The sequence below is a fragment of the Ovis aries genome, chromosome 3, assembly GCF_016772045.2.
Source record: "Ovis aries strain OAR_USU_Benz2616 breed Rambouillet chromosome 3, ARS-UI_Ramb_v3.0, whole genome shotgun sequence".
Classification (NCBI taxonomy): Eukaryota; Metazoa; Chordata; class Mammalia; order Artiodactyla; family Bovidae; genus Ovis; species Ovis aries.
The window spans coordinates 96714171-96737889 of NC_056056.1; the positions used below are offsets into that span (position 1 = coordinate 96714171).

Genomic DNA, 23719 nt, shown 5'->3' on the forward strand with positions numbered 1-23719 from the left:
AAAAGTTACTTTTGTTAAGTTCATTTATAGAATGCCGGCAGAGAATGTCCCATCCCCTCCCCCAGTCACAAGAGACTGGGTTGCTAAAATACTTGTTGGCAGTCAGATGGGTTGCCATTTCTGGTAAGATAATCAGCTGTGCATCCTTATCAAGGGAGGTTCTGACAGAGCCACTAAAGGGTACTCTGTTGCTAGGGCTTGCAATGACTTTCTGATTAGCTTTGACTGCGATTTTTCCCTGCCTAATGTGGTTATATTGATAACCCCATTGTGCTTTGGATAAATGGTCTAAGTGGAAGACAGAATTTAATAATCACTGCTGCTGCTGCTGCGGCTAAGTCGCTTCAGTCATGTCTGACTCTGTGCAGCCCACCAGGTTCCCCCGTCCCTGGGATTCTCCAGGCAAGAACACTGGAGTGGGTTACCATTTCCTTCTCTAGTGCATGAAAGTGAAAGGTGAAAGTGAAGTCGCTCAGTTGTGTCCGACTCTTCTAACTAGTGTTAAGTCCTTATATGTGTTGACTCATTTAATCCTTTTGGTAACTTGTGAGCAGGTCCAGTTATCACCCCTATTTTATAGATGAACAAACTAAAACTTCAGAAGGGATACATATCTTGCATGTACTCAGCCAAGCTAGTTCCTTTCTGAGCCCAAAGTCCATGCTCTTAATCTCTATGCCTTTCTGCCTCCCTGCTTATCTTCCTGTGTTATGTGCCCTCAGCTGTTTGATCACATTGCTGAATGCCTGGCCAACTTCATGGATAAGCTACAAATCAAAGATAAGAAGCTCCCTTTGGGTTTTACCTTCTCCTTCCCCTGCCTCCAAACAAAACTAGACGAGGTAAGATGAATCCTTCAGACATTTTTGTTGCTTCATTCTTTGGACTGGGAGGACTGGAAAGAACTCTGAGCCACTTGCTACTATGGTGATGGAGCTTGCTCTGATGGATTGCATGGGCAATGTTTGAGTATTGGGAGATCTGTCCTTCTAGGAGAGCGTGTGTAGGTGTATGTGAGAGGGATGGTAAAGAGGTATTGGAGAAGTGGGGAGTCTTAATCCCTGTCCCCTCAGATGACTAAATGCAGGCCGACATACATTGCTCATTATCCTTATCCCTCTTAGGGAAACGAGAGTGAGAAATTAGTCAGGGACTCCTTTGTTCTAAAGTGTCGTAATAAACATCCTTGAAAGTTTGCAATGTTAGGATACAAGAATCTTTTTCTGGCAGTTCTACAGCCTGCTTCTCGGGGATAGTAGATCATGCATCTAACCTCCTGACGTGGCCTCTAACATAGTTCCTCCTTCGTAGGCTAATAGGAAGACCTGTATAAGTTCAGTCATGGCTTTAGTTTAGCCCCATGGCAGAGGTCTCCTAATGATGAGGAGTACGGACTGAGTTCCATGGGAAATCAATATTTCTTGGTCCTTTTCCAGAGTTTCCTGGTCTCATGGACCAAGGGGTTCAAGTCCAGTGGTGTGGAAGGGAAAGATGTGGTTACTCTGATCCGGAAGGCCATCCAGAGGAGAGGGGTGAGTAGGGGCAGCAGAGCGAGATCCCAGGGCTTGGGGTCTGGAGGCCCTTTGCATTCTTTTGAGTCCACTCTGAAGTCTTGCCTTGTCTGTCCTCAAACTGGCATGAGCATTTTTTGTGGGTCTTAAGGAGGGGTTTTCTTTTCTTCTCTGTTATGTCACCCCAAAATCTTTGGGTTTTTTTTCTCAATTTTATTGAGAGTTAGCTCCCCATAAAGCGTAAGTTTAAGGTATGCTGCACAGTGACCCGTCTATATATTGAGTGGCAATTAGCACACCAGTGATCTGATATATGATCAGATGCCTTTGGGGTCTTTAGGTTAGCATGATGGACAACTAATCTTAGCCTTGGTGAAAGCAAAACCCTCATTTTCAAATAAGAAGTTTGGGATTTATGTTGGCATCAGGGTGGAATAGGGCAGAGAAAGGACATGATAAAGGTCTAGTCACAGAAGGGCAAGACCTACTGGGAGGGAGGGAGAGATAGAGAAAGGAAAGAAGAAAGAGAATGAGAAGAAGACAGTGATAACAAGACAGGCTCTTCTTCGCGTAGTAATGCGAACTAGACTGCAGGCCTGCTGTGAGGGAAGTCCTCTGTGATGAAGACCAGTGGGGTGGGAAGTGAGATGCTGTCGTTAGACTGGATCTGGACCCAACTTCCAGCTCTAGCCCTGCACTTGAGCCGTGTGTCTTATTACTCTTTATCTTCACATCTGTAGTCTTTCTGTAACAGTGAAAGTTAGAGTCCCCCTTTTATCCCTGCAGGACTTTGATATTGATATTGTGGCTGTAGTGAATGATACCGTTGGGACCATGATGACCTGTGGCTATGATGATCAGAACTGTGAGATTGGTCTCATTGTGGGTACGTGAACACTGCGTGTGAGCATTGTGGGTGTGTGAACACAGTGCTGGCCAATGGATGGTGGGGCGGGTGTGGGCTGCAAAGAGAGGAGGAGTCCATGGCCTGGATCTTCCTTTGTCCTTCCTGTTAGAAGATAATGGTGTGGTCACTTTTGAGGGCTAAGCCTGGACTTGAGGAGTTGTGGGTGGTAGTGGGTAGTATGTTGAGATGCCCCAGGAGCCTCCAGGGAGGAATCCCATTCACACTGTCTGAGGACAGAGTTTTAAGAGGGAGATGGGGGCCGGGGGCTGGGGGAGGACAGCGTGAGTGGGTGCTGAGCATTCTCTTGTTTTGTGCAGGCACGGGCAGCAACGCTTGCTACATGGAAGAGATGCGCCACATTGACACGGTGGAAGGCGATGAGGGCCGGATGTGTATCAATATGGAGTGGGGGGCCTTTGGGGATGACGGCGCGCTTGATGACATCCGTACGGAGTTTGATCAGGAGATCGACATGGGCTCTCTGAACCCCGGGAAGCAACTGTGAGCGGCCCCCTGTGTGCAGTGGGCTCAAGGGTTGGACTCAGGAGCTGAGGTGGCAGCTGGCCAGGATGAGGGGGTGGTTCTTATTTTTATTTCACATATAGTCCCTAAAGTTACCAAGGCACCCACTGCTTATGGAAATGTGCTTATTACATATACTGTGACTGTCAGTTGCTGAGAGCTGTCTGCAAACGATAGAACAAGTGGAAAAACCACATTATGGCTACTAATTTGACTCTCAAGAGTGGTCATTTTAGAAGATCGTATTCTAAGCATGCTGCCCTGCTCTTTCTCTCTGCCTTCAGTCTGTACGTTGTCCACAGAAACCATTTGTGCACCACATAAGAAAAGCAAAGAGATAGCAAAGATAAGGGATCTGAAACCTCATTTCATAGCTTCCACCTCTGTCACTGCCCAGGGCATGAGGCTGAGAGTTGGCTCCTAATTGCTGCCTATTATGAGCTAGGCTGAGTTGCAAGAGTCCCAGGGCCTCTTGCTATAGCTGTAGGCAGACTCAGGCCTGTAGAAAAGTTGGTTAAGGAGCCCCTTTGGCTGCCTTCTCTGGACCTGTGGGCCAACCAGGGCCCTTGAGTGGACTGGAGGAGGGGCTCTAACTTTTTTTAACGGCCCCTGGATGTTATGTTCTCCAATCTGGTCAGACTTAGATTTTGGTTACTTCTGACTCTTACAAAACATTATTTCAATCTCACAAACATTTGCCTAATGTCCTTATTAAAGATCTTGAAACAGGGATTGCCGCAAGCTCTAAAGGCAATTACAAAACATTTTGAGCAATTAAGTCCTCTCTGGCCCTTTTTTTGTGGGATCTTAGTTCCCTGGCCAGGGACTGAACCAGGGCCCTCAGCCCAGAAAGCTCGGAGTCCCAACAACTGTACTGCCAGGGAATTCCTAGGCCCTCTATGGTCTTATTGGTGCTGTGACTGATGTAGGAAATCTGGTACTTACCCCTGCTTGGAGAGGAAAATCCAACCTTATAAACCAGCTTTATAGGAGAATCCTTCGTTCTACAGGGAGGTGTCTTTGCTTCCTCAAAGCACAGCTTATTTAAGTCACAAGCTTCTCTCACATGTTGAAAAGTGAGTGAGTCCATTCACAGCGTACTGGCTGTGTCTGCCACGGCTGGTGAGAAATTCATGGACTAAAAAAACTGCTCAACAAACAAACAAACAAAAAAGGCTGGGAGGCCATATTGCCAGTGCATCAGCTGTCCCTGCAGTTATTGCTGGGCTTGAATACGAACTTTTTTCTCACTCTTGTTATGTTTCTAAATAAACATGTTCCAAACACTGACTGAAACAAAGTGCTTTTAAAACCTGAGATAAAAACCTTTACCACTCACACTTCAGAGCCCCACTGGCCCCCTCCATTATCTCTCACAGAACCAGCTATGTTGGAGAAGGTATAGAAGTAGACACGTGAGTTCCTTGCTGCCGAAGCTGGGCTGCCTCTCCGGCAGCGTGCCTGTGCTGGTGCTTAAACATTTTCAACATACCTCCTGCTCAAGCAGCTTTGCCAGCTCTCCACTCAGCTCTAGTCCTGCCATACCTGTTTTTGGGTCTTGGGCAAGTCACTTCCTGAGGGCCCGGCTTCTTCTCTTGTAGTTTGCACCAGGTGACTTTGGAATTTCTTCCACACCTTGGCTCTGGGCCTTCTCTGAAGGCCCTGTGTGGGACCTAGATCCTTTCCAAGATACCATGAAAGGACCTTTTTTTAAATTTTTTTGGCTAGAAAGAATTGCAAGGGCTTGGTTTCGCCTGTCATATATCTAAGCCAGAAAGACTGTCTTATAAAGAAAACAGTGTCACCTAGTGTTGAAAAAATGAATTACCCTACTTCCCTCTCCGCTATCTTGTCACCTTCCTGCTCAGAAACTGCCAACATGTCTCACTTCCAGATTCCCCAAACCATGTGACACTTAAGAGCTCCTTCTCATTTGTCCCTATTCTTGCCCAACCCCCCTTCCATCCCACGTTCTGTTTTCTCAGGAAGCCACAAATGGCCTGCAAGGGGAAGGAAGTTTGAGGTGATGAGTTGCTAGCCCTGTGCTCCCAAATTTAATTAGAGTGACCTGTGGGTTTTTTTTTTTTTTTTCTGCTTGAGATAAATACTGAAGTTTTGCATAAGAATTCATTTTAAAAGAGCATTTCCTTGCCAGAGAAAAAGTTTATTAAAAATTGTTACCCTACCACATAACCCACTTCATCTCAAATTCAAGCTTTGGTAGAGTGTCCCACACTCCCTGGATGTTTGATTTGGCTGCTAAAGGACCCTCCTTCTCCATAGTTCAAGGCCCACCTGCCTGCAGAGACAGCCTAAGCTCCCAGTGCCTCCAAGCCCATTTGTGCCCAGCTGTCACTTCTCTACACATCTCCCTCCTAGTCAGTGCCACACAAGTTCGCACTTCGTTCTGCATAGGCGCCGTGTGTGCATGCCGCTTCCACAAGGACGTGTCAGATTTACTGGCAGCGGAGACTTATTTTTTTGCTGTATCTCTCTCTGCAGATTTGAGAAGATGATCAGTGGAATGTACATGGGGGAACTGGTGAGGCTTATCCTGGTGAAGATGGCCAAGGAGGAGCTGCTCTTTGGGGGGAAGCTCAGCCCTGAACTTCTTGCCACAGGCCATTTTGAGACCAAAGATGTTTCAGATATTGAAGGGTAAGCTTTGGGTCCTTCTCTGTTTGCTGGGACCTCAGAAGGGTGGACAGATGGCTGGGGAATGAGGAAGACGCTCAGGCTGTTGACCCTTCAGATGTGGACAGCAGGAGGGTCTCACCCAGCGTGAGGCCTTGGCCTCACAAGGCAGGCCTATGGCTTGATGTCACTTGCCAGATATTTTCCCCTTGTGTCTGTTTTGAATGTGCCGACGACCAGAGTGACTCATGGTGCTGGGGAGAGCTGGCCCCCATGCAAGGACTTTCACTTTTGCACTCGAGTTCCTGCCTGGCACAGGGACCTCAGCTTTATGCTAGGGGCTCCCTGTGGACCCTTCAATGATTCATTTTCATCTACTTCTCTTTTCCTGAAGCCCTGGCATTCCATTCCCTGTTGTTGTTTAGTCGCTAAGTGGTGTCTGACCCTCTGCGACTCCATGGACTGCAGCATGCAGACTTCCCCGTCTTTCACCATCTCCTGGAGTTTGCTCAAACTCATGTCCATTGATTCAGTGATGCCATCCAACCTTCTCATCCGCTGATGCCCCCTTCCTCTCCTGCCCTCAGTCTTTCTCAGAATCAGGGGCTTTTCCCATGAATTGACTCTTCACATCAGGTGGCCAAAGTATTGGAGCTTCAGCATCAGTCCTTCCAGTGACTATTCAGGACTGATTTCCTTTAGGATCGACTGGTTTGATCTTGCAATCCAAGGAACTCTGAAGAGTCTTATCCAGCACCACAATTTGAAAGCATCAATTCTTCAGCACTCAGCCTTCTTTATGATCCAACTGTCACATCTGTACATGACTACTGGAAAAACCATAGGTTTGATTATATGGACCTTTGTCTGCAAAGTCATATTTCTGCTTTTAATAGGCTGTCTGGGTTTGTGATAGTTTTTCTACCAAGGAGCAAGTGTCTTTCAATTTGATGGCTGCGGTCACCATCTGCAGTGATTTTGGAGCCCAAGAAAATAAAATCTGCCACTGTTTTCATTTCTTTGCCCATCTATTTGCCATGAAATGATGGGACTGGATGTTATGATCTTTGTTGTTTGAATGTTGGGTTTTAAGCCAGCTTTTCCACTCTCCTCTTTCACCTTCATCAAGAGGCTCTTTAGTTCCTCTTTGCTCTCTGCCATTAGGATGGGACCATCTGCATATCTGAGGTTATTGACATTTCTCCTGGCAATCTTGACTTCAGCTTGTGATTCATCCAGCCTGGCATTTCACATAATGTACTCTGCATAGAAGTAAAATAAACAGGGTGACAATATACAGTCTTGACGTACTCTTTTCCCAGCTTTGAACCAGTCTGTTGTTCTATGTCCAGTTCTAACTGTTCCTTCTTGACCTGCATACAGGTTTCTCAGGAGGCAGGTAGGTGGTCTGATATTCCCATCTCTTTAAGAATTTCCACAGTTTGTTGTGATCCACACAAAGGCGTTAGCATAGTCAATGAAGCAAAAGTACATATTTTTCTGGAATTTCCTTGCATTTTCTATGATTCAACAGATGGCAATTTGATCTCTGATTCCGCTCCCTTTCCTAAATCCAGGTTGTACATTTGGAAGTTCTTGGCTCACATACTGTTGAACCTAGTTTGAAGGATTTTGAGCCTTATCTTGCTAGCATGTGAAATGAACACAATTGTATGATAGTCTGAACATTCTTTGGCATTGCCCTTCTTTGGGATTGGAATGAAAACTGACCTTTTCCAGTCCTGTGGCCACTGCTGAGTTTTCCAGGTTTGCTGGCATATTGAGCCCAGCACTTTAACAGCATCATCTTTTAGGATTTGAAATAGCTCAGCTGGAATTCCATCACCACCACTAATTGTAGTGATGCTTCCTAAGACCTACTTGACTTCACCTCAAGGATGTCTGGCTCTAGGTGAGTGACCACACCATCGTGGTTATCTGGATCATTAAGACATTTGCCCAACTCTTAAGTGAAGTCCTGCCATCTTTTTAAAATCTCTGCTGTTTCTTTTAGGTCCTTGCCATTTGTGTCCTTTACTGTGCCCATCTTTGCATGAAATGTTCCCATGATATCTCCACTTTTCTTGAGGAGATCTCTAGTCTTTCCCAGTCTATTGTTTTTCTCTATTTCTTTGCATTGGTCTTTCCTCTTCTCCTTGGTATTCTCAAGAAGACTTTCTTCTCCTTGGTATTCTCTGGAACTCATTTAGTTGGATGTATCTTTCCTTTTCTCCTTTGTCTTTCACTTCTCAGCTATCTGTAAGACCTCCTCAGACAATCATTCCATACTGGCGATTTTCAGAAAGGGCTCTATCCTGACTCCTGCTTCATAACAGAAAAAGAGGTCCTTGGACGGCCCATTAGTTCCAAAAGTTAGAGTTGAAGCCTGCATTTTCACCGAGCAGCGGGAGTGGGAGTGAGCATGGCTTGATTTTTGTTTTTCAATCAATGATATCCAAAAAGTTGGACTTGGTTTCCTGTTTGTTTGTTTTGTTTTTAACTGCAGCTTTGTTTATTTATTTTTGGCTGTGCTGTATCTTCATTGCTGTGCAGACTTTCCTCTAGTTTCAGTGAGTAGGGGTGGCTTTTCAATGTGGTAGCTTCTCTTGTGGAGCATGGACTCACTGGCTTCAGTAGCACGTGGGCAAAGTAGCTGTGGTTCCCGGGCTCTAGAGCCCAGGGTCAATAGCAGTGGCACACGGGCTTAGAGCCTCTGTGGCATGTGGCATCTACCCAGACCAGGGATTGAACCTGTGTCTCCTGCATTGGCAGGTGGATTCCTTACCACTGAGCCACCAGGGAAGCAGTGGTGTCCTGTTTTTGAGACTTCCACTTGTCACTTGAGGAGGCCTCGTTTCAGGCACCAGATGGTGGAGAGGAGATGATTTTGGTGCTAACAGGAGCAGTGAGACAGTCCAAATGACTTTGTTTTTAGTGGGATACTTGAATGAACTGTACCTCCTTGTTAAACTTGGAGGAAATGACAGTGCTTGATATTTGTGGACACTTAATTCCCCCTGAAAAGAGGGCTAATCTCAAAGCATCAACCCTTGACCAACATCTTTAGATGCAAGTTAAAGCACTGCCAACTCCATGGTGAAGTGCAACAGACTGCTTGATAGAGAGAAAATAGGGTGGGCTCCACAGCTGGGTTCCTGTGGTCAGAGATAGTTGGTGGCAGGGACAACATTCCCACTATCCTGAGACAAGCAAACTGATACACACGCAGCTTGGTGTGTAAAGCCCCAGGAGCAGGGCCTTGTCCTCCCACAGTGTGTGCATAAGGAAACTTGGTTGATCTCACTGGGGAAACAGGGGGACCTGAAGTACTGTGTGTTGGCGGGGGTGGGGGGTAGGGGGGAGTGGGGAGGGTGGGGGGACCGGGGGTGGGGTGGAGGGGTGGGGAAGAAGACCTCAGTTTGTGCTTTCTTCGCCTCCTTGTTCCATAGGTGGGCAGAGCAGTGAGGCGGGTGTCTGCCTTCCCTGGGACATGGCATTTGCTGGGGCCAAGGGCTTTCCTTGTGGGCACACATCTTCCCTCCCACTGGCCACGGTGAGTAGACACCTGCTCACACGCTGTTTCTGTTCCCCAGGGAGAAGGATGGCATCCGGAAGGCCCGTGAGATCCTGGTGCGGCTGGGGCTGAACCCGACGGATGAGGACTGTGTGGCTACTCATCGGGTCTGCCAGATCGTGTCCACACGCTCGGCCAGCCTGTGTGCGGCTACGCTGGCGGCCGTGCTGCGGCGCATCAAGGAGAACAAAGGCGTGGACCGGCTGCGCTCCACCGTCGGGGTTGATGGCTCCGTCTACAAGAAGCACCCTCAGTGAGTCAGCACGCGGGCCCTCAGAGGCCTGACTCTGCAGGAACTCTGCGTCGCACTGTGGGGGTGGTGGAGATGGGCCATGGCGTCCAGGTTCTTTGTGGAATGGAAGCTCCCCACTGGGCAGGCGGGAGCTGTGTTGTCCTCGGCATGGGTGGAGGCTTTCCTCGGAGCTCTCCTGGCTTCTGGGGGCTCTTTTTTTGTGCTTTCTTAGTTCCAGCTTCTCTGGCTCACCTAGGTATTGAATTGATCCTGCCCTGCCGTCTATGTTTTGATCCTTTAACTTGAAAGATATTTTTTTCTATGGTACCCACTTAGCTCATCATTTTCACCAAATAAGAACTCCTGGTCAATGGCCCTGCATTAACTGAAGGGGAATGTGGAGGGCCTCAGCCCTTCCATGCCCTAGGCTCCTGGTCCAGTGCTTCAGAAACTTTAAAGTGCACACAGATTACTAGAGGATCTAGTTAAGAGGCAGCTTCTGGTTCAGAAGGTCTGAGTTTAGCCTGAGATCCTGTGACTCTAATAGCACCCAGTGATGCTGCCGGCCCATGGACCACACTTGGAGTAGTAAGGCCTCGGAGACTGTGGCTCCAAGCAGCCACCACACAAATCCTTAGCTGTTCAGACACCTCTGGGCTTCTTGGCAGAAAGCAGCCAAAGAGAGCCCAAAATCTAGAGCATTTTGACGTTTTTGTTTTTGGATCTTTCCTAGGCAGCATCTGCTGAATTGATGAAACATGAATAGTAGTTGGTGTCAGAGTCACCTGAGGCTGATAAGTTGGGCAGAGGAGCTGGGGCCTATGAGAAGGGGGTCTTCTGTGAGTGTCTGCAGGAGATGGTGGCTTCCCAGAAGGGTCCTTTTCTTTTCACATGGTGGTTACATTTAAATATTTTGAGCTTTTATACAGTGACCCCTAACCTGGGAAAGAGTAGGAAGAGAGTGTTTAGGGTGTCATTTGGGCTGAGGTGGTGAGCTACTGCCCCAAACATTTGTACCACTGACCCTACCTGTGGGCACCCAACTCTTAGCCCGTCTCTGTGACTGCAGGTTTGCCAAGCGTCTTCACAAGACCGTGCGGCGCCTGGTGCCTGACTGTGATGTCCGCTTCCTCCGCTCTGAGGATGGCAGTGGCAAGGGGGCAGCCATGGTGACGGCAGTGGCCTATCGGCTGGCCGATCAGCACCGAGCCCGCCAGAAGACCCTGGAGTCTCTGAAGCTGAGCCGTGAGCAGCTGCTGGAGGTCAAGAAGAGGATGAAGATAGAAATGGAGCGAGGTCTGAGCAAGGAGACTCACGCCATTGCTCCTGTCAAGATGCTGCCCACCTACGTGTGTGCCACCCCTGACGGCACAGGTATGCAGCAGGGCTGCCATCTAGCTCACCGCGGGGCTCAGTCACTCCAAGAGGATTCCCTTAGCCTTAGCATTAGGTGTTCAGGTCAGACTGTCAAATGTGTTTCTTCAGCTGTAGTCCTGGGAAATTCTGGTGTTCAGTGAGCTCAACCAAGGTACTCCTTTGCTAAAACTGAACAGGGATCGTAGTAAATACTTGCTTACTATGTGTCAAACGCTTCTCTAAGCATTCCACACGTATTAATTCATTTAATCTTCAACTGTTAACAGACACTAGTAGTTAATTTTGCTTGTTAATAAGCTATTATGTTTTACACCAAACCTGGGCACAGGGAAATTAAGAAACCTGCCCAACTAGGAGATGGTGGAGCTGGATTCAAATATAGGAATTTTGGTTCCAGGGTTAGCTCATATAAGGTCAGGGGTTGGCAAACTAAAATCCATGGTCTAAATCTAGCCCACTGCCTATTTTTACAAATAAAGTTTTATTAGCACACAACCATGCCCATTTGCTTACATATTGTTTATGGTGCTTTGTGCTACGGGACAGGTTGTATTGCTGCACCCTAGTTCAGCCAGGTCTCGCTCCTCTATAGAGGGGAGTGCAGTGCCTCCCTCTTGCAGCTGCCTGAGGGTTGCATGGAAACTGACTGAGGCATGCAGTGCATTGTGACTGTCCTACAAAGGAGGGTTTTCTCATTTAGAAAGACTTCCCTTCAGTTTTCTTTGGAGAGTTGGACTGTTGTTCCTTTTCTCTTCTCTATTCTGGAGCCTTATGTAAGGTGGCCTTTGATTTTGTACAGGTGGCATATTTGGATGTTCTGGAGTGTACCATATCACGATTTCTTTCCTATGTTCTGGAGCTCATTGTAATTCCTGGGATCCTGCAACTTGAATTCATTTGAGAACCACAAAGGAGCCAGGAAGTGTCTAATCCCAGGGTTCTTATTTTCTTTATCATTAGGTGGAACTTACTGTCTATCATGGAGAAGGAAATGGCAACCCACTCCAGTATTCTTGCCTGGGAAATCTCATGGACAGAGGAGCCTGGCGGGCTACAGTTCATGGGGTTGCAAGAATCGGACACAACTTAGTGACTAAACCACTGTCTATTATCCTGAGGTTGTCCAGGGTTATCCTGGGAGAGCTCCCCATTAGGGGAAGGTGACTGTCACTCTCTTTAGCCCCAGTGAATTATCTTCCCGGGCTTATTTTCCAGAGAAAGGAGACTTCCTGGCCTTGGACCTTGGGGGCACCAATTTCCGGGTCCTGCTGGTGCGTGTGCGGAACGGGAAGCGCCGCGGGGTGGAGATGCACAACAAGATCTACTCGATCCCGCAGGAGGTCATGCACGGCACAGGGGACGAGGTAAGACAGGGCACCTCTGGGAGGGCTCCGAGACAACCCCTCCTCACCCGGGAGAGCAGTGCTTTCTCTGTTTTCACCCGTGGTCCTGGGGAGGAGTAGGTGGGCTAAGGCTCTGGCTGGCCTTTACTTAAGTATGTGCCTGAGCTGGCTTTTCTCTTGGGTAGAGGCCCAGAGCTGGTGTTCAGGCCCTGCTGGTGCAGCCTGCCCTGGCCCACCTACCACCCTGCTCAGAGCCCAACTTCTCCTTACAGCTCTTTGACCACATCGTCCAGTGCATTGCGGACTTCCTGGAGTACATGGGCATGAAGGGTGTGTCCCTGCCTCTAGGTTTCACGTTCTCCTTCCCCTGCCAGCAGAACAGCCTAGACGAGGTAACAGTGCTTTCCTGGAGGGGTCTCCCATGGGCTTTACTAACTCTGAACCAGCCAGAGTTTTGAGCAAGGGAGAAAGCTGACCCAAGAGGAAGAAAAGAAGGGCATTAGTGATCAGTCATGGGGAAGGGCTTGTTGATGGGAATGAGCAAGTCAGAGCTGGTGAGAGTCAAGTAGGTAACAATCTTTGGGATGATGATGACGATGCTAATAATATCAGCAACTAACATTTTTTAAAAGTATTTTGTGCAAGGTACTCTGCTAGGTTTCCTCATTTAACCCTCACAGCAACCATATAAGGTAGGTGTCTGTGTGCCCATTTTGCAGAAAGGAAAACAAGGTCTACAGAGAGGCCAAGTATCTTGCAGGTCATATAGCCTGCGAGTGTCTAAGCCATGATTTCATTCCAGTTTCTTGACACATGGGTCCATGCTGCCAGTTATGCTCAGCTGTTCCTGAGGCCCCTGTTTTGGGCTCGGGACATTTCACTCCATCTCCTGTTTGGATGTCGTGATATTTCCCTAGTGTCCCCTTTGCTTTTTATTCCCTGTCAGCTTGCCTTGGGTGAATGAAGAAGGGGATAAAGATCTCGTGCTCTTACAGCAGCCCTTATGTGACTCAGTGAGTTTTGTAAATGCCTCCTAGTCCTCCCCTCTGCGAGTTAAATTTACCATGTGCACTGCTAGGACAGGTGTTAGGAAGTCCTGGTAAAAACCCTGCCGAATCCAGTATTTCCCAACATCTGTTAACATTTGTCCAGTGTTAGTCTAGGATTGCTTTTAGTTTTTCCAGCTTCTTTGTCTCAACATATTATTTTTTTCAGTATTAATGCATTGGTTTTCAAAGCCTTCTCATTTGCATCAGTTTACCAAAAGTACTTATCAAACATGTATATAAGTACTTATGTGATATTTAAGGAAACATTGCTTATTATAACAGTCATTAGAAACATACTAAGTCATTCAACAGTTGGGAAATATTTAAGTCATGAGTCATTTACTGCCTCATATTAGCGACTAGTTTTTTGGAAGGAATCTCAATGATTTGGGAAAACACTGGTGGTAAGACCAGAAAAATATTTTTAAGAAAAGTATAAACTCTATAATACAGAAATGTATAAAATGTGATTAATAGGAAGATTAAAAAAAATTCCAGTTTATATGCTTCTAGACTTCTTCTACTGAAATTTTTTTAACAGACTTTTCAAGTATACTTCTACTGAAATATTTTTAACATACTTTTCAGGTATATATTTCAAGTATGGCATGTATATATATATGCTTATAGACATATATATGCTTATATATTTATCTGGTGACCCCCAAGACATGTCAACTGTTTCTTTTTGTGCCTGAATTGCAAAATTCCAGGTCATTGTATTGCATTTATGCCATATGTTCTAAGTTTCTGTAAGCATCAGGTATTCAGTCTAGAACTGTGAAAGCTAAGAACAAGAGAAGCAGAAGCTGGGTTCTGTCTGTTGTTCTGTCTGTAAGTTGGGTTCTGCTCTGCTGAGATCAGTCTGTTGATGGGGAAATCAGCAGGTTGTGAAGCCCAGAGGCCTCAAGCTGCCTGGCTTAGCTGGTGGCCACGGGCACCTCTCCCCAGCTGTTGGGGCCTCTGCATGCCATATTATCTAAGGACCACTTGCAGTAATGTTATTTCAACATTCCAAATGCTTGAAAATGCCAAATACAAAATTTCATCAGAGACGTCAAGCTAATTTGTAAACAAGAAAATCAGAGTGGTTTGGATATAAGTGTGTAAACTAGGTCACTACTGAGATTGAACTTTGTTTTTCTGAGTTTCCTGGGATCCGAACACAGTGGGACTCGTGATGTTAAACTCCTGGGCCGTGAGAAACCAAGCAAGTCCTGGAGAAACCATGCCAGTGGGTAGATAGTGAGCACGTGGCCCTCTTTTGGGTTCCGGCCTCTCAAGAGTGGTGTGGGGGTCCTGGATGCCTATTCCCTGATGGCCTGAAGCAGCACAGAGGGATCCAGGGAGCAGTATATGAAACAGCCCCCCATATTCAGAGCCATCGTATATCTGCTCCTGAAAGGCCCTGTATAACTCCGCAGAGGGTACTCGTTCACTTTGTAGTGGAGTCTGAAAATTCAGAAGCACAAACTGACCCCTCTATGTGATGTTCAGGGCAAACTGTTTTTCCTGGTGAGGGCAACGAGCGTATAGAGCCTAGCTCCTTGGCAGGGGCAGTCGTGTGGTGCTTATGAGCCCGTGCATTGGAGTTGGTGAGCCTGCGGGTGAGGGCCTCCTCTATTCCAAGCTGCAGGCCTTGGGCAGTTTGCTCCAGGGCCAGAGTTACCTGTAAAATGGGCACGATAATGACAGACATTTCACACAGTTGCTGTGGAGGTTAAATGGTGTAGCACATGTGATGTGCTTCGCCCAGTGCCTGGTGCACAGTAGGCCCTTCTAGTAGGTGAGACAGGTTTAGAATAACTTGTGGATGAGATGCTCGGTTTTCAAAGGGCCTCTGATAACCTGTGAGGTTGACAACTAGAGAATGAGCCAAGAGTCCTTCTCTGATATCCCGCTCCCTGCCCATGTGTGATTCCTAGAGCATCCTCCTGAAGTGGACTAAAGGCTTCAAGGCGTCTGGCTGCGAGGGTGAGGACGTAGTTATGCTGCTGAAGGAAGCCATCCACCGGCGAGAGGTAGGGGAGGCATAGCACGAGGCTGGAAGGGGTCTCTGTGTACAAAAGCGGGGGGAGCTGTTGTGCCGGTCACAGGGACAATTATTCTAGTCCTTCGGCAGTCTGTGAGTGTCCATGGTCTGTCAAGCCTTCCTCTGGGCAGCTGGGGATTCAGGAATGGCCACAAGCTCACGTTCTATAAACAAACCATGAGCTAACGTCAGGTGCTTTTGTGCTATGAAGGAAAATGAAGTTGGGTGAGGACAGAGTGAGTGGGGCTGGGGAAGCACATTCTTTCAAGTAGTATAACCAGGGAAGGTCTCTGAGAAGGTGACATTTGAGCAGAGCAAATAAGCCCTGCTATGTAAGCTTTCAGTTCAGTTCAGTTCAGTTCAGTTCAGTTCATTCGCTCAGTCGTGTCCAACTCTTTGCGACTACGTGGACTGTAGCCCACCAGGCTCCTCCGTCCATGGGATTCTCCAGGCAAAAATACTGGAGTGGGTTGCCATTTCCTTCTCCAGGGCATCTTCCCAACCCAGGGATCGAACTCAGGTCTCCTGCATTGCAGGCAGGCGCTTTAACCTCTGAGCCACCAATAAGTTTTATACACATCTAAATCTCCCCTGCAAGTGTCTGAGGGAGATTATTGTGGCTCATCTGGGGACTGGGATCTGCTGTTGTTCTCAGGAGTTTGACCTGGACGTGGTTGCCGTGGTGAACGATACAGTTGGGACTATGATGACCTGTGGCTATGAAGACCCTCACTGTGAAGTCGGCCTCATTGTTGGTGAGGACTTGGGCTGTCCTTCCCCTGCGGGTTCACATAGCCTAGGGTTGGTGGGGGGGATGGTGCTGAGGGAGGCCCTGACTGACCTCTCTTGATTGGCAGGCACAGGCAGCAATGCCTGCTACATGGAGGAGATGCGGAATGTTGAGCTGGTGGAAGGGGAAGAGGGGCGGATGTGTGTCAACATGGAGTGGGGGGCCTTCGGGGACAACGGATGCCTCGATGACTTGCGCACAGAATTTGATGCAGCTGTGGATGAACTTTCCCTTAACCCTGGCAGACAGAGGTAGGTGCCCAGCTGCGTGTGGGCTCTGGTATGTTTATCTCAGAACTGAACAGTGATGAGTCACCCACAACAGCAAATCCCAGGATGCTCATTCTCTTGAGATGTTAACAGAAGAGGTTTCTTTGGCAAGGGCTTCTTGTCAGATACATCTGGAAAGTTCTGGGTTAAGTCCTTTTTGCCCTGTTGAACTGTGATGGTCTTGAAGTCCAGTTGGGAAAACAAAAATCACAACAGCTATGTTGCAAGGAGAATTGGAGTTGATCAAGGTTTTAGAGGGATGAAAAGATCAAAGAGGGTTGCTGAGTAGCACAGAAGTTAGTATACATGTAGGAAGCAGCTCCTACTGTGAGGACTGGGCAGGTGAGAGAAAGTGTTAAAACCTAGGTGTGGGACTTGAGGAAAACAGACAGTTGAACCACCTATTGCCATCAGAATGAAGAAGCATTGCTGGGGCGAGGCAGGTAGGACCAGGAAGCGAATAGGAGCAAGCCTTTCTCCATCCATCCAGTATATAGCATCCTCTATTGTCATACTGGACAAGGGGGCAGCTCCAGCATCACCAAGCCCTTGGTGTGGTGGGGTCCCATTAGGAAGAGGTTGAATGTAGTTTTTCCTAATTGGATTAACCAGGGACTGTACCTCTGCAGAATAGTGCCTCCAGGAACCAGCCAGACAACATTAATGAAAGAAAACAGGCTGGAGTAAGACAAGATTAAACGATGATGGAGTCTTGGTAGAAATCTAGAATGCTGATATTTTTAAAGGCACTAGGCCGAGCCAGGAGGCCCTCAAGCTATTGAGTAGTCACATTTGGTTTTCTTGGCCAGTTTGGTTCTCAGCTGGCACTAGTTATTTAAGCAATAAATGATTAGGTTGACGGGAAAGCATGCTAAATTCTCAGCAACATCAGGGATTAAGATTCAGCATCCTACTCTTCTGGAAGTGGGGTGGGGTCTGGTGTGAGTTCCTTCTTGAGAAGTCAAGAATAAGCCTTGGAAGGAAAATGAACCCATTAAATGGAGTCAATTCAGGGAATCCCTTGGGCCTCAGGACATACTTTACTGAACGCTATGAGTCAGTACGTGTGGATGCCAGGAATCCTGCCTAAGTGAGTCAAATAGCATTTCCTGTTCCACCAATGGGAAGCTGTATGCTCTCTACCTTCTGATGTAGTGAAGGCTGGTCTGTCTCAGCACATCCTACACTTCTTTTTTAACCTCCATGAACATTACCTGCATTGCAGGTTTGAGAAAATGATCAGCGGCATGTACTTGGGCGAGATTGTTCGTAACATCCTCATCGATTTCACCAAGCGTGGGCTGCTTTTCCGTGGCCGCATCTCAGAGCGGCTCAAGACAAGGGGAATCTTTGAAACCAAGTTCCTGTCTCAGATTGAGAGGTGAGAATTTAGGGCCTGGAGTAGGATGGGCCGTGTGTCCTTTTCATGGACAGACAAGCTGGGATTTTCACAGTTCAGGTATGATCAGGGTGTGGCTTACATACAGGTCAGTTTAGTAGCTAACGTGTTTGTCTCTATATAGTGTTGTTTTAAAGTACTTTTATGAACAGTTGGCATTTTAAGGGAAAATATATATTCTTGTGAAAAATCATGCTAAGCTGGATGAACCTGTGCAAAGCAGTATTGCTGGTTTTAGACCAATTTCAAAGGTAGAAAGAAAGATAGCTGCTCACAGAATGTAAATGGGAATGCACTGTGGAAGATAACTCACTGAAGCCCCTGTGCTTGGCAAGAAGGATCTTCTTAACCGCTGGTGCAGTAATAAGGCAACCAGGATTAAGTGGCATCCTGTGGTGGCTCATTAAAGCAAGGCTTTCTTCCTCCAATTTAATGGTGGAGAAGAGAAGTCTGCTCTAAATTAGAATGCTGAGTTTCAGAGCCTTCTGAAAATTAATGCTGTCATTAATATTATTCTCAGGCATATTGAAAAACAGAAACTAGACAGCCTACATGAGGGGGGCCCTAAGTTATCTGCACCAGCGAACAGAATACTGTTCCAGTTTACATGCCTATTTTCTTCTTCTATAAATAGAGCACAGGTCGATTTGAGACCACCCAGAGTCGGGGAGGAGGAGTAGAAGAGGCATCTAATGTTGGCTGTTGAGGCTTGTCCTGCTGGCCTGTGAACAATGAGAGATTGGACAGGAAAGGGCTTTGCAACTGAAAACTGTCATGTATTAGCATCAGCACTGTCTTTGCTATTTCCAAATAAGTGGAATTATGGCCAGAGAATTTCCTTTTGAGTATCAGTTTTGCAGCAGCAGTGTGCACCTTGCCTAGATAAAGTGGCAGAGGGAGCTGTTTCTTTGTGTTCCTGTCCATGTGGGCCAGGGTGATAAGCGCTAGTTCCTGAATTGAGTTTAGAAATGGAACCACCTCTCACGGACGGTAGCTTTGACCCCCAGCCCTTGGAAGTCCGGGTCCCCCAGAACTGCTTCAGATGAAGGAGGTAGGATCCTGGAGTGGCAAGCCATCAGGCCCTCTTGGTACGTCACTGACCACTGGCTGTCTCCTCTTGCCCCAGTGACTGCCTGGCCCTGCTGCAGGTCCGCGCCATCCTGCACCACTTAGGGCTCGAGAGCACCTGCGATGACAGCATCATCGTCAAGGAGGTGTGCACCGTGGTGGCTCGACGGGCAGCCCAGCTCTGTGGCGCAGGCATGGCTGCTGTAGTGGACAAAATACGAGAAAACCGTGGGCTGGACACCCTCAAAGTGACAGTGGGTGTGGACGGGACCCTCTACAAGCTACATCCTCAGTGAGTGCCTGACCTCTACTCTCTCTGCCCATCTGTCTCCCCACATCTCTTCATTCTTTCCCTGCTTTCCTTTCTCTCAATCTTTATTTTTTGGCAAATTATCAGACACTGCAAAGAGTGTATATAGTGCATGTATTATAGTTTTAACGATTAATAACTGTGTCTGCTGCTGCTGCTAAGTCGCTCCAGTCCTGTCTGACTCTGTGCGACCCCATAGATGGAAGCCCACTAGGTTCCCCCGTCCCCAGGATTCTCCAGGCAAGAACACTGGAGTGGGTTGCCATTTCCTTCTCCTAATAACTGTGTAGGTCTGTGTTTTACCATCCAGCTTGGAAGCCCCCTGTGAGCTCCTCCCAGTTGCACCCTTCATTTTCCCACCAAGAGTAAGTGCTGAGGTGATTAAGTTTATCACCTTTTTTCTCCCATATTGTATGTATGTATCTATAGTGTTTATTTTTACTTTTTTTTTTTGGGCTGCACTGAGCAGCGTATGGGATCTTAGTTCCTAGACCAGGGATTGAACCTGAGCCCCCTGCATTGGAAGCACAGTCTTAGCCGTAGGACCACCAGGGCAGTCCCAGTTTTACTCAATTTTGAATTTACCGCAAGGGAAATAAGATGGCATCTTTTCTTTTGTGACTGGTTTTTCTCACATTGCATGTGGTTTTTAGATGCATCAACACTGAAGTCTGCAATCATAGTTCATTAATTTTCAGGGCTGTAACCTCTGAGTGTCTAAGCTATAATTTATCCTAATGATGAATATTTGGGTTATTTCTAGATTTTGACTATTTCAAACAGTGCTTCTGCCAATGTTCTAGTAAATGTATGCGGGAAATCTGGAGCATTTTTGTCTATCGTCTAGGGTAGGAGTTGGCAGATTATAGCCACAACTGTTTTGTTTTTTTTTTTTAATAAACATATTGAAACACAGCCATGCCCACTTGTTTATGTGTTGTCTATGGCTGCTTTTGGCTATTAACAGCAGACTATATGACCCGCAAAGCGCAAAGGATCAATTGTCTAGCCCTCTATAGAAGCAGTTTGCCACCCTCATCTCTAGTATGGAAATACTGAATTCCTTTTTCTTTTTACTCTTTTTTCTGTCTTTGTCCATCTCTTCCCCCTTTTGTCCTCTCATCACTATTTCTCTTCTCCTTTCTTCTCTCACTTGCATATATTTTGAACAAATTGTTTTAAAATCAGGATATGCCTCAGTCCCTTTTCCATAGAAGCTCTTCGACTAAAACTTAAAAGAACAGAGCTGTGCCCCTTGCTCAGCAGAAGGTAGGATGGAGAGACTCATTGATTGAATTGCCATCCGTGTCACCATGATTGTTTCAAGGCGTTGAGACGCTTGCCCAGAGTCTACAGTTAGTGCAAAGAGTGGACCCTGAGGAGTTCTAAATTTCTCTTATTGATGTTCAGTGTCATTGTGAAAATAGGAACCTCAGTCCCAAGTGAGGGTTTGGGAGTGGGACAGAAGTCCAGCCACTAGCACCGGGGCTTGAGGTTAGGACCTCTATTCTCAGCTCTGCCAATGGGGAGGAGCAACGCAACCCTGCTCTAGTGGGTAAATAATGACAAATGGTCTCTTTCTCTAGTCCCATATCAGGAAGAATCTTTGATTCTTGTCATCTCCCAGCAACACCCTCCTAAGTCTGCTCCTTTTGCCTTTAATGAAATTTTGGGTTAGACATGAGTCTGACATGAGTTGAATACCACATGTATGGGACTTGGTCCTCGCCTCTAGAGCTGATGAACAGGCACTTCTGCAAGGCATGCATAAATGACTGCTCTTTTAAGAACACAGCTGGCCATAATCTCAGGCTTTTGTCCTAGAGTTGAATCTTAGCTTCTCACTTAGCTTCTCTTGCCCACTGTAACATAGAACTTGGGCATGTTGCTAGTCTCTCCAAACCTCAGTTTTCTGAAAAAACAATACATAGTGTTTAATACATGGTAGCTATCATCCTCTTCTCCATCTCGATTATTCCTAGGTTTCCAGCATCACTTCTTAGGGCACTATCTTTTAGGACACAAATCTGTCGTGACTAAGACATTTTGTTCTGTCTTCCTCCCAACTTTTTTCAGCTTTGCCAAAGTCATGCATGAGACGGTGAAGGACTTGGCTCCAAAATGTGATGTGTCCTTCCTGGAGTCAGAAGATGGCAGTGGGAAGGGGGCAGCTCTCATCACTGCTGTGGCCTGCCGCATCCGAGAGGCTGGACAACGGTAGAGCCCCTGCAATTGGAAGGACTTTCTCTGGTTTCCCTTCTTTCCTGCTTTAAATTATAAGATGCCATTCCCCTTGTGTCAGAAGCAGACCCCTTGGCTTTTCCTTGGCAGAGAGAACTTCACTGGACTAGAGTTTGTCTCTCTGTCTACTCATTGTAGAGTTTGGTACCCAAGCCTTGGCCCTCCTGAGATAAATACAATTTGAAGTAAGGATTTGTTCACACTTTTCACAACCGTTACCATTGATTTTTTTTAAAAACTCGAAAAAAAGATTTAATCTTTAGTAATCCCCCTGGCCAAATTCCATGCCCCTGTATAATCCTACAGGATGGGGACAAAAATAAAAAATTTGTTTGCTTCACCTTGAAGCCTGACCATGACATTTCTAGATGGAAAGCATCCCCCAGCTTGAAAGTTGGTGCTATTTCTCCTCTCAGAGAGCTGAGAGGTCTCCACTGACTTGAGCCTGATTCTCCCATAGGCAGGGAGGAGGGGCAGCAATGGAGGGGAAGCCCATGGATAGCCATGTGGCAGCCCCTCTTCAACCTCATCTCTAAGCATTTGCCAGGTGGGTTCCAGTGGATGCTGTTCCTGGAATCAAAGCATCCTGAGTCTGATCAAGCAAAACCAAAGCCTAGAGTCCTGGGAGTAGGTTCACAGGTCATCAATAAGCAGTGGACCTTTGGGGGCGGGAAGACTTTTTGGTCTGTTTTAAAATTTTTTCCTGCAGAAGTGGAAACACTGTATTTTCATTTTAATTTATATTTGAAATGTATTTAGTTCATGAAGTACATCTGCTCCTTCATCTTGACACTGTATGATCCTTTGTATGTAATGTATTTATATGTTAATTTGTTATGTCTATAAATACACAGGGTCTCAATAGATCAATGTAGTTAAAGGATGGAAGATGAAGATATGCTAATCGGTTACTAGAAATACCTCATTCATCTACAGGAAGAGAAGGAAAACATCATTAAAGTAAGGGAACGGTCAAGCAGCTCCTCCTTTCCCTGCAGACTCAGAAACTTGGAAGGTGTCTGGGGATAGCATGAAGGGGGTTGGGACTGTGGACTGAAGAAACCACACCAACTGATTGCTCAGTCTAGAAACTTTTCTGGCACAATATTACATGAGATGTTAACAAAGGAAACAGGAATCATTTCAAATAAACTGCTTAGCAATCTTCAGTCTTAAGGCAGTTTTTTAAACCTCTCTAACAAGATAAAGGAAGTCACCAAAAATATTTGCAAAATGGTCTAATTGTTGATAGCAAACCAAAACCAAACTATTAATCAAACATACAAAACTTCAGGGACAACATGTTTGGTGGATTTGTACCCTTCTAGCAAATTTCACCTTGGGTTTGTTTTGTAAGTGTTCTATAAGAGGTATTGTCCACAGACTTCTAGGCTAAGCTGTTTTTACAAGAAGTATTTATTTCAAACCGCTTGGATGGAGAGGGAAAGGGACCTAAAACCTTCTTTACCCTACTTTTTAGAGTGCAGTTAATCCTGAATCTGCGAGCCCACTTCTGCCCTAAAATATTAAATCATTTTAATATTTTTATTAAACCCATATACTGCATAATAAAGAGGGGAAGGCCTTTTAACAATGTTGAGTAGGATACAAGGATCAAAACAAAAATGGAACAACACAACTCAAAGCACCCAAATCTTGCGCATTTATCAAACTTGTAGTGAGAGCAGTGTCTGGATTTGTGTATCACTAAGGGATGCCCAAGAAATAGAAGTGAACTTTAACTTTTAAACTTGAAACATTAGGCACCATCTATGAAATTGCACATTTTTAAAAGGTAGAGCTGTGCGTGTGGCTTCTGAAATGGAACGCTGGAAAATGCGTTTTGAATGGTTGTGTTCCCACAGTTAGGTGATAGTTCCTTGCTGGCGCTGCTTCGCCTGTGTAAATGTATTGACTCTCAATCTATGACTGCAATGTACTCAGTAGCAGATCATCTCAAACCCTGGAGCACTCAGTCTAGTGAAGATGTTGTCATGTACAATAAAGAACTAGTGGGATTAACTGTGTGATGTTAACTATTATTAATAAATTTTAACATTTTTCAAATATTCCACGTGTGATTCATGAGACTTTTTAAGAGTGTAGTCATCTTTCAATCATGTTACTCCTTGGAAGAAAAGTTATGACCAACCTAGACAGCATATTCAAAAGCAGAGACATTACTTTGCAGACTAAGATCCGTCTAGTCAAGGCTGTGGTTTTTCCAGTGGTCATGTATGGATGTGAGAGTTGGACTGTGAAGAAGGCTGAGCACCGAAGAATTGATGCTTTTGAACTGTGGTGTTGGAGAAGACTCTTGAGAGTCCCTTGGACTGCAAGGAGATCCAACCAGTCCATTCTGAAGGAGATCAACCCTGGGATTTCTTTGGAGGAATGATGCTAAAGCTGAAACTCCAGTACTTTGGCCACCTCATTAGAAGAGTTGACTCATTGGAAAAGA

The 23719-nt window shown here is 46.3% G+C and overlaps 1 protein-coding gene across 2 annotated transcripts in view; it reads left to right on the forward strand.

The window, feature by feature from the left end:
- HK2 (hexokinase 2) overlaps nucleotides 1–23327 on the forward strand; it is a 68041-nt gene extending 44714 nt beyond the window's left edge. Inside the window, exons 4-18 of one of the 2 annotated variants that reach the window (XM_015094476.3) lie at nucleotides 723–842; nucleotides 1437–1532; nucleotides 2298–2397; nucleotides 2736–2919; nucleotides 5443–5598; nucleotides 9168–9401; nucleotides 10450–10754; nucleotides 11973–12121; nucleotides 12373–12492; nucleotides 15075–15170; nucleotides 15837–15936; nucleotides 16039–16222; nucleotides 17466–17621; nucleotides 18766–18999; nucleotides 21094–23327. In XM_015094476.3, the coding sequence (XP_014949962.2) occupies nucleotides 723–842; nucleotides 1437–1532; nucleotides 2298–2397; nucleotides 2736–2919; nucleotides 5443–5598; nucleotides 9168–9401; nucleotides 10450–10754; nucleotides 11973–12121; nucleotides 12373–12492; nucleotides 15075–15170; nucleotides 15837–15936; nucleotides 16039–16222; nucleotides 17466–17621; nucleotides 18766–18999; nucleotides 21094–21238 (2379 nt within the window). In that variant the 3' untranslated portion in view covers nucleotides 21239–23327. The remainder of the gene's footprint in view (nucleotides 1–722; nucleotides 843–1436; nucleotides 1533–2297; nucleotides 2398–2735; nucleotides 2920–5442; nucleotides 5599–9167; nucleotides 9402–10449; nucleotides 10755–11972; nucleotides 12122–12372; nucleotides 12493–15074; nucleotides 15171–15836; nucleotides 15937–16038; nucleotides 16223–17465; nucleotides 17622–18765; nucleotides 19000–21093) is intronic. The other variant, XM_060413925.1, reaches the window with a different exon arrangement.
- The last annotated feature ends 392 nt before the right edge of the window (nucleotides 23328–23719 follow it).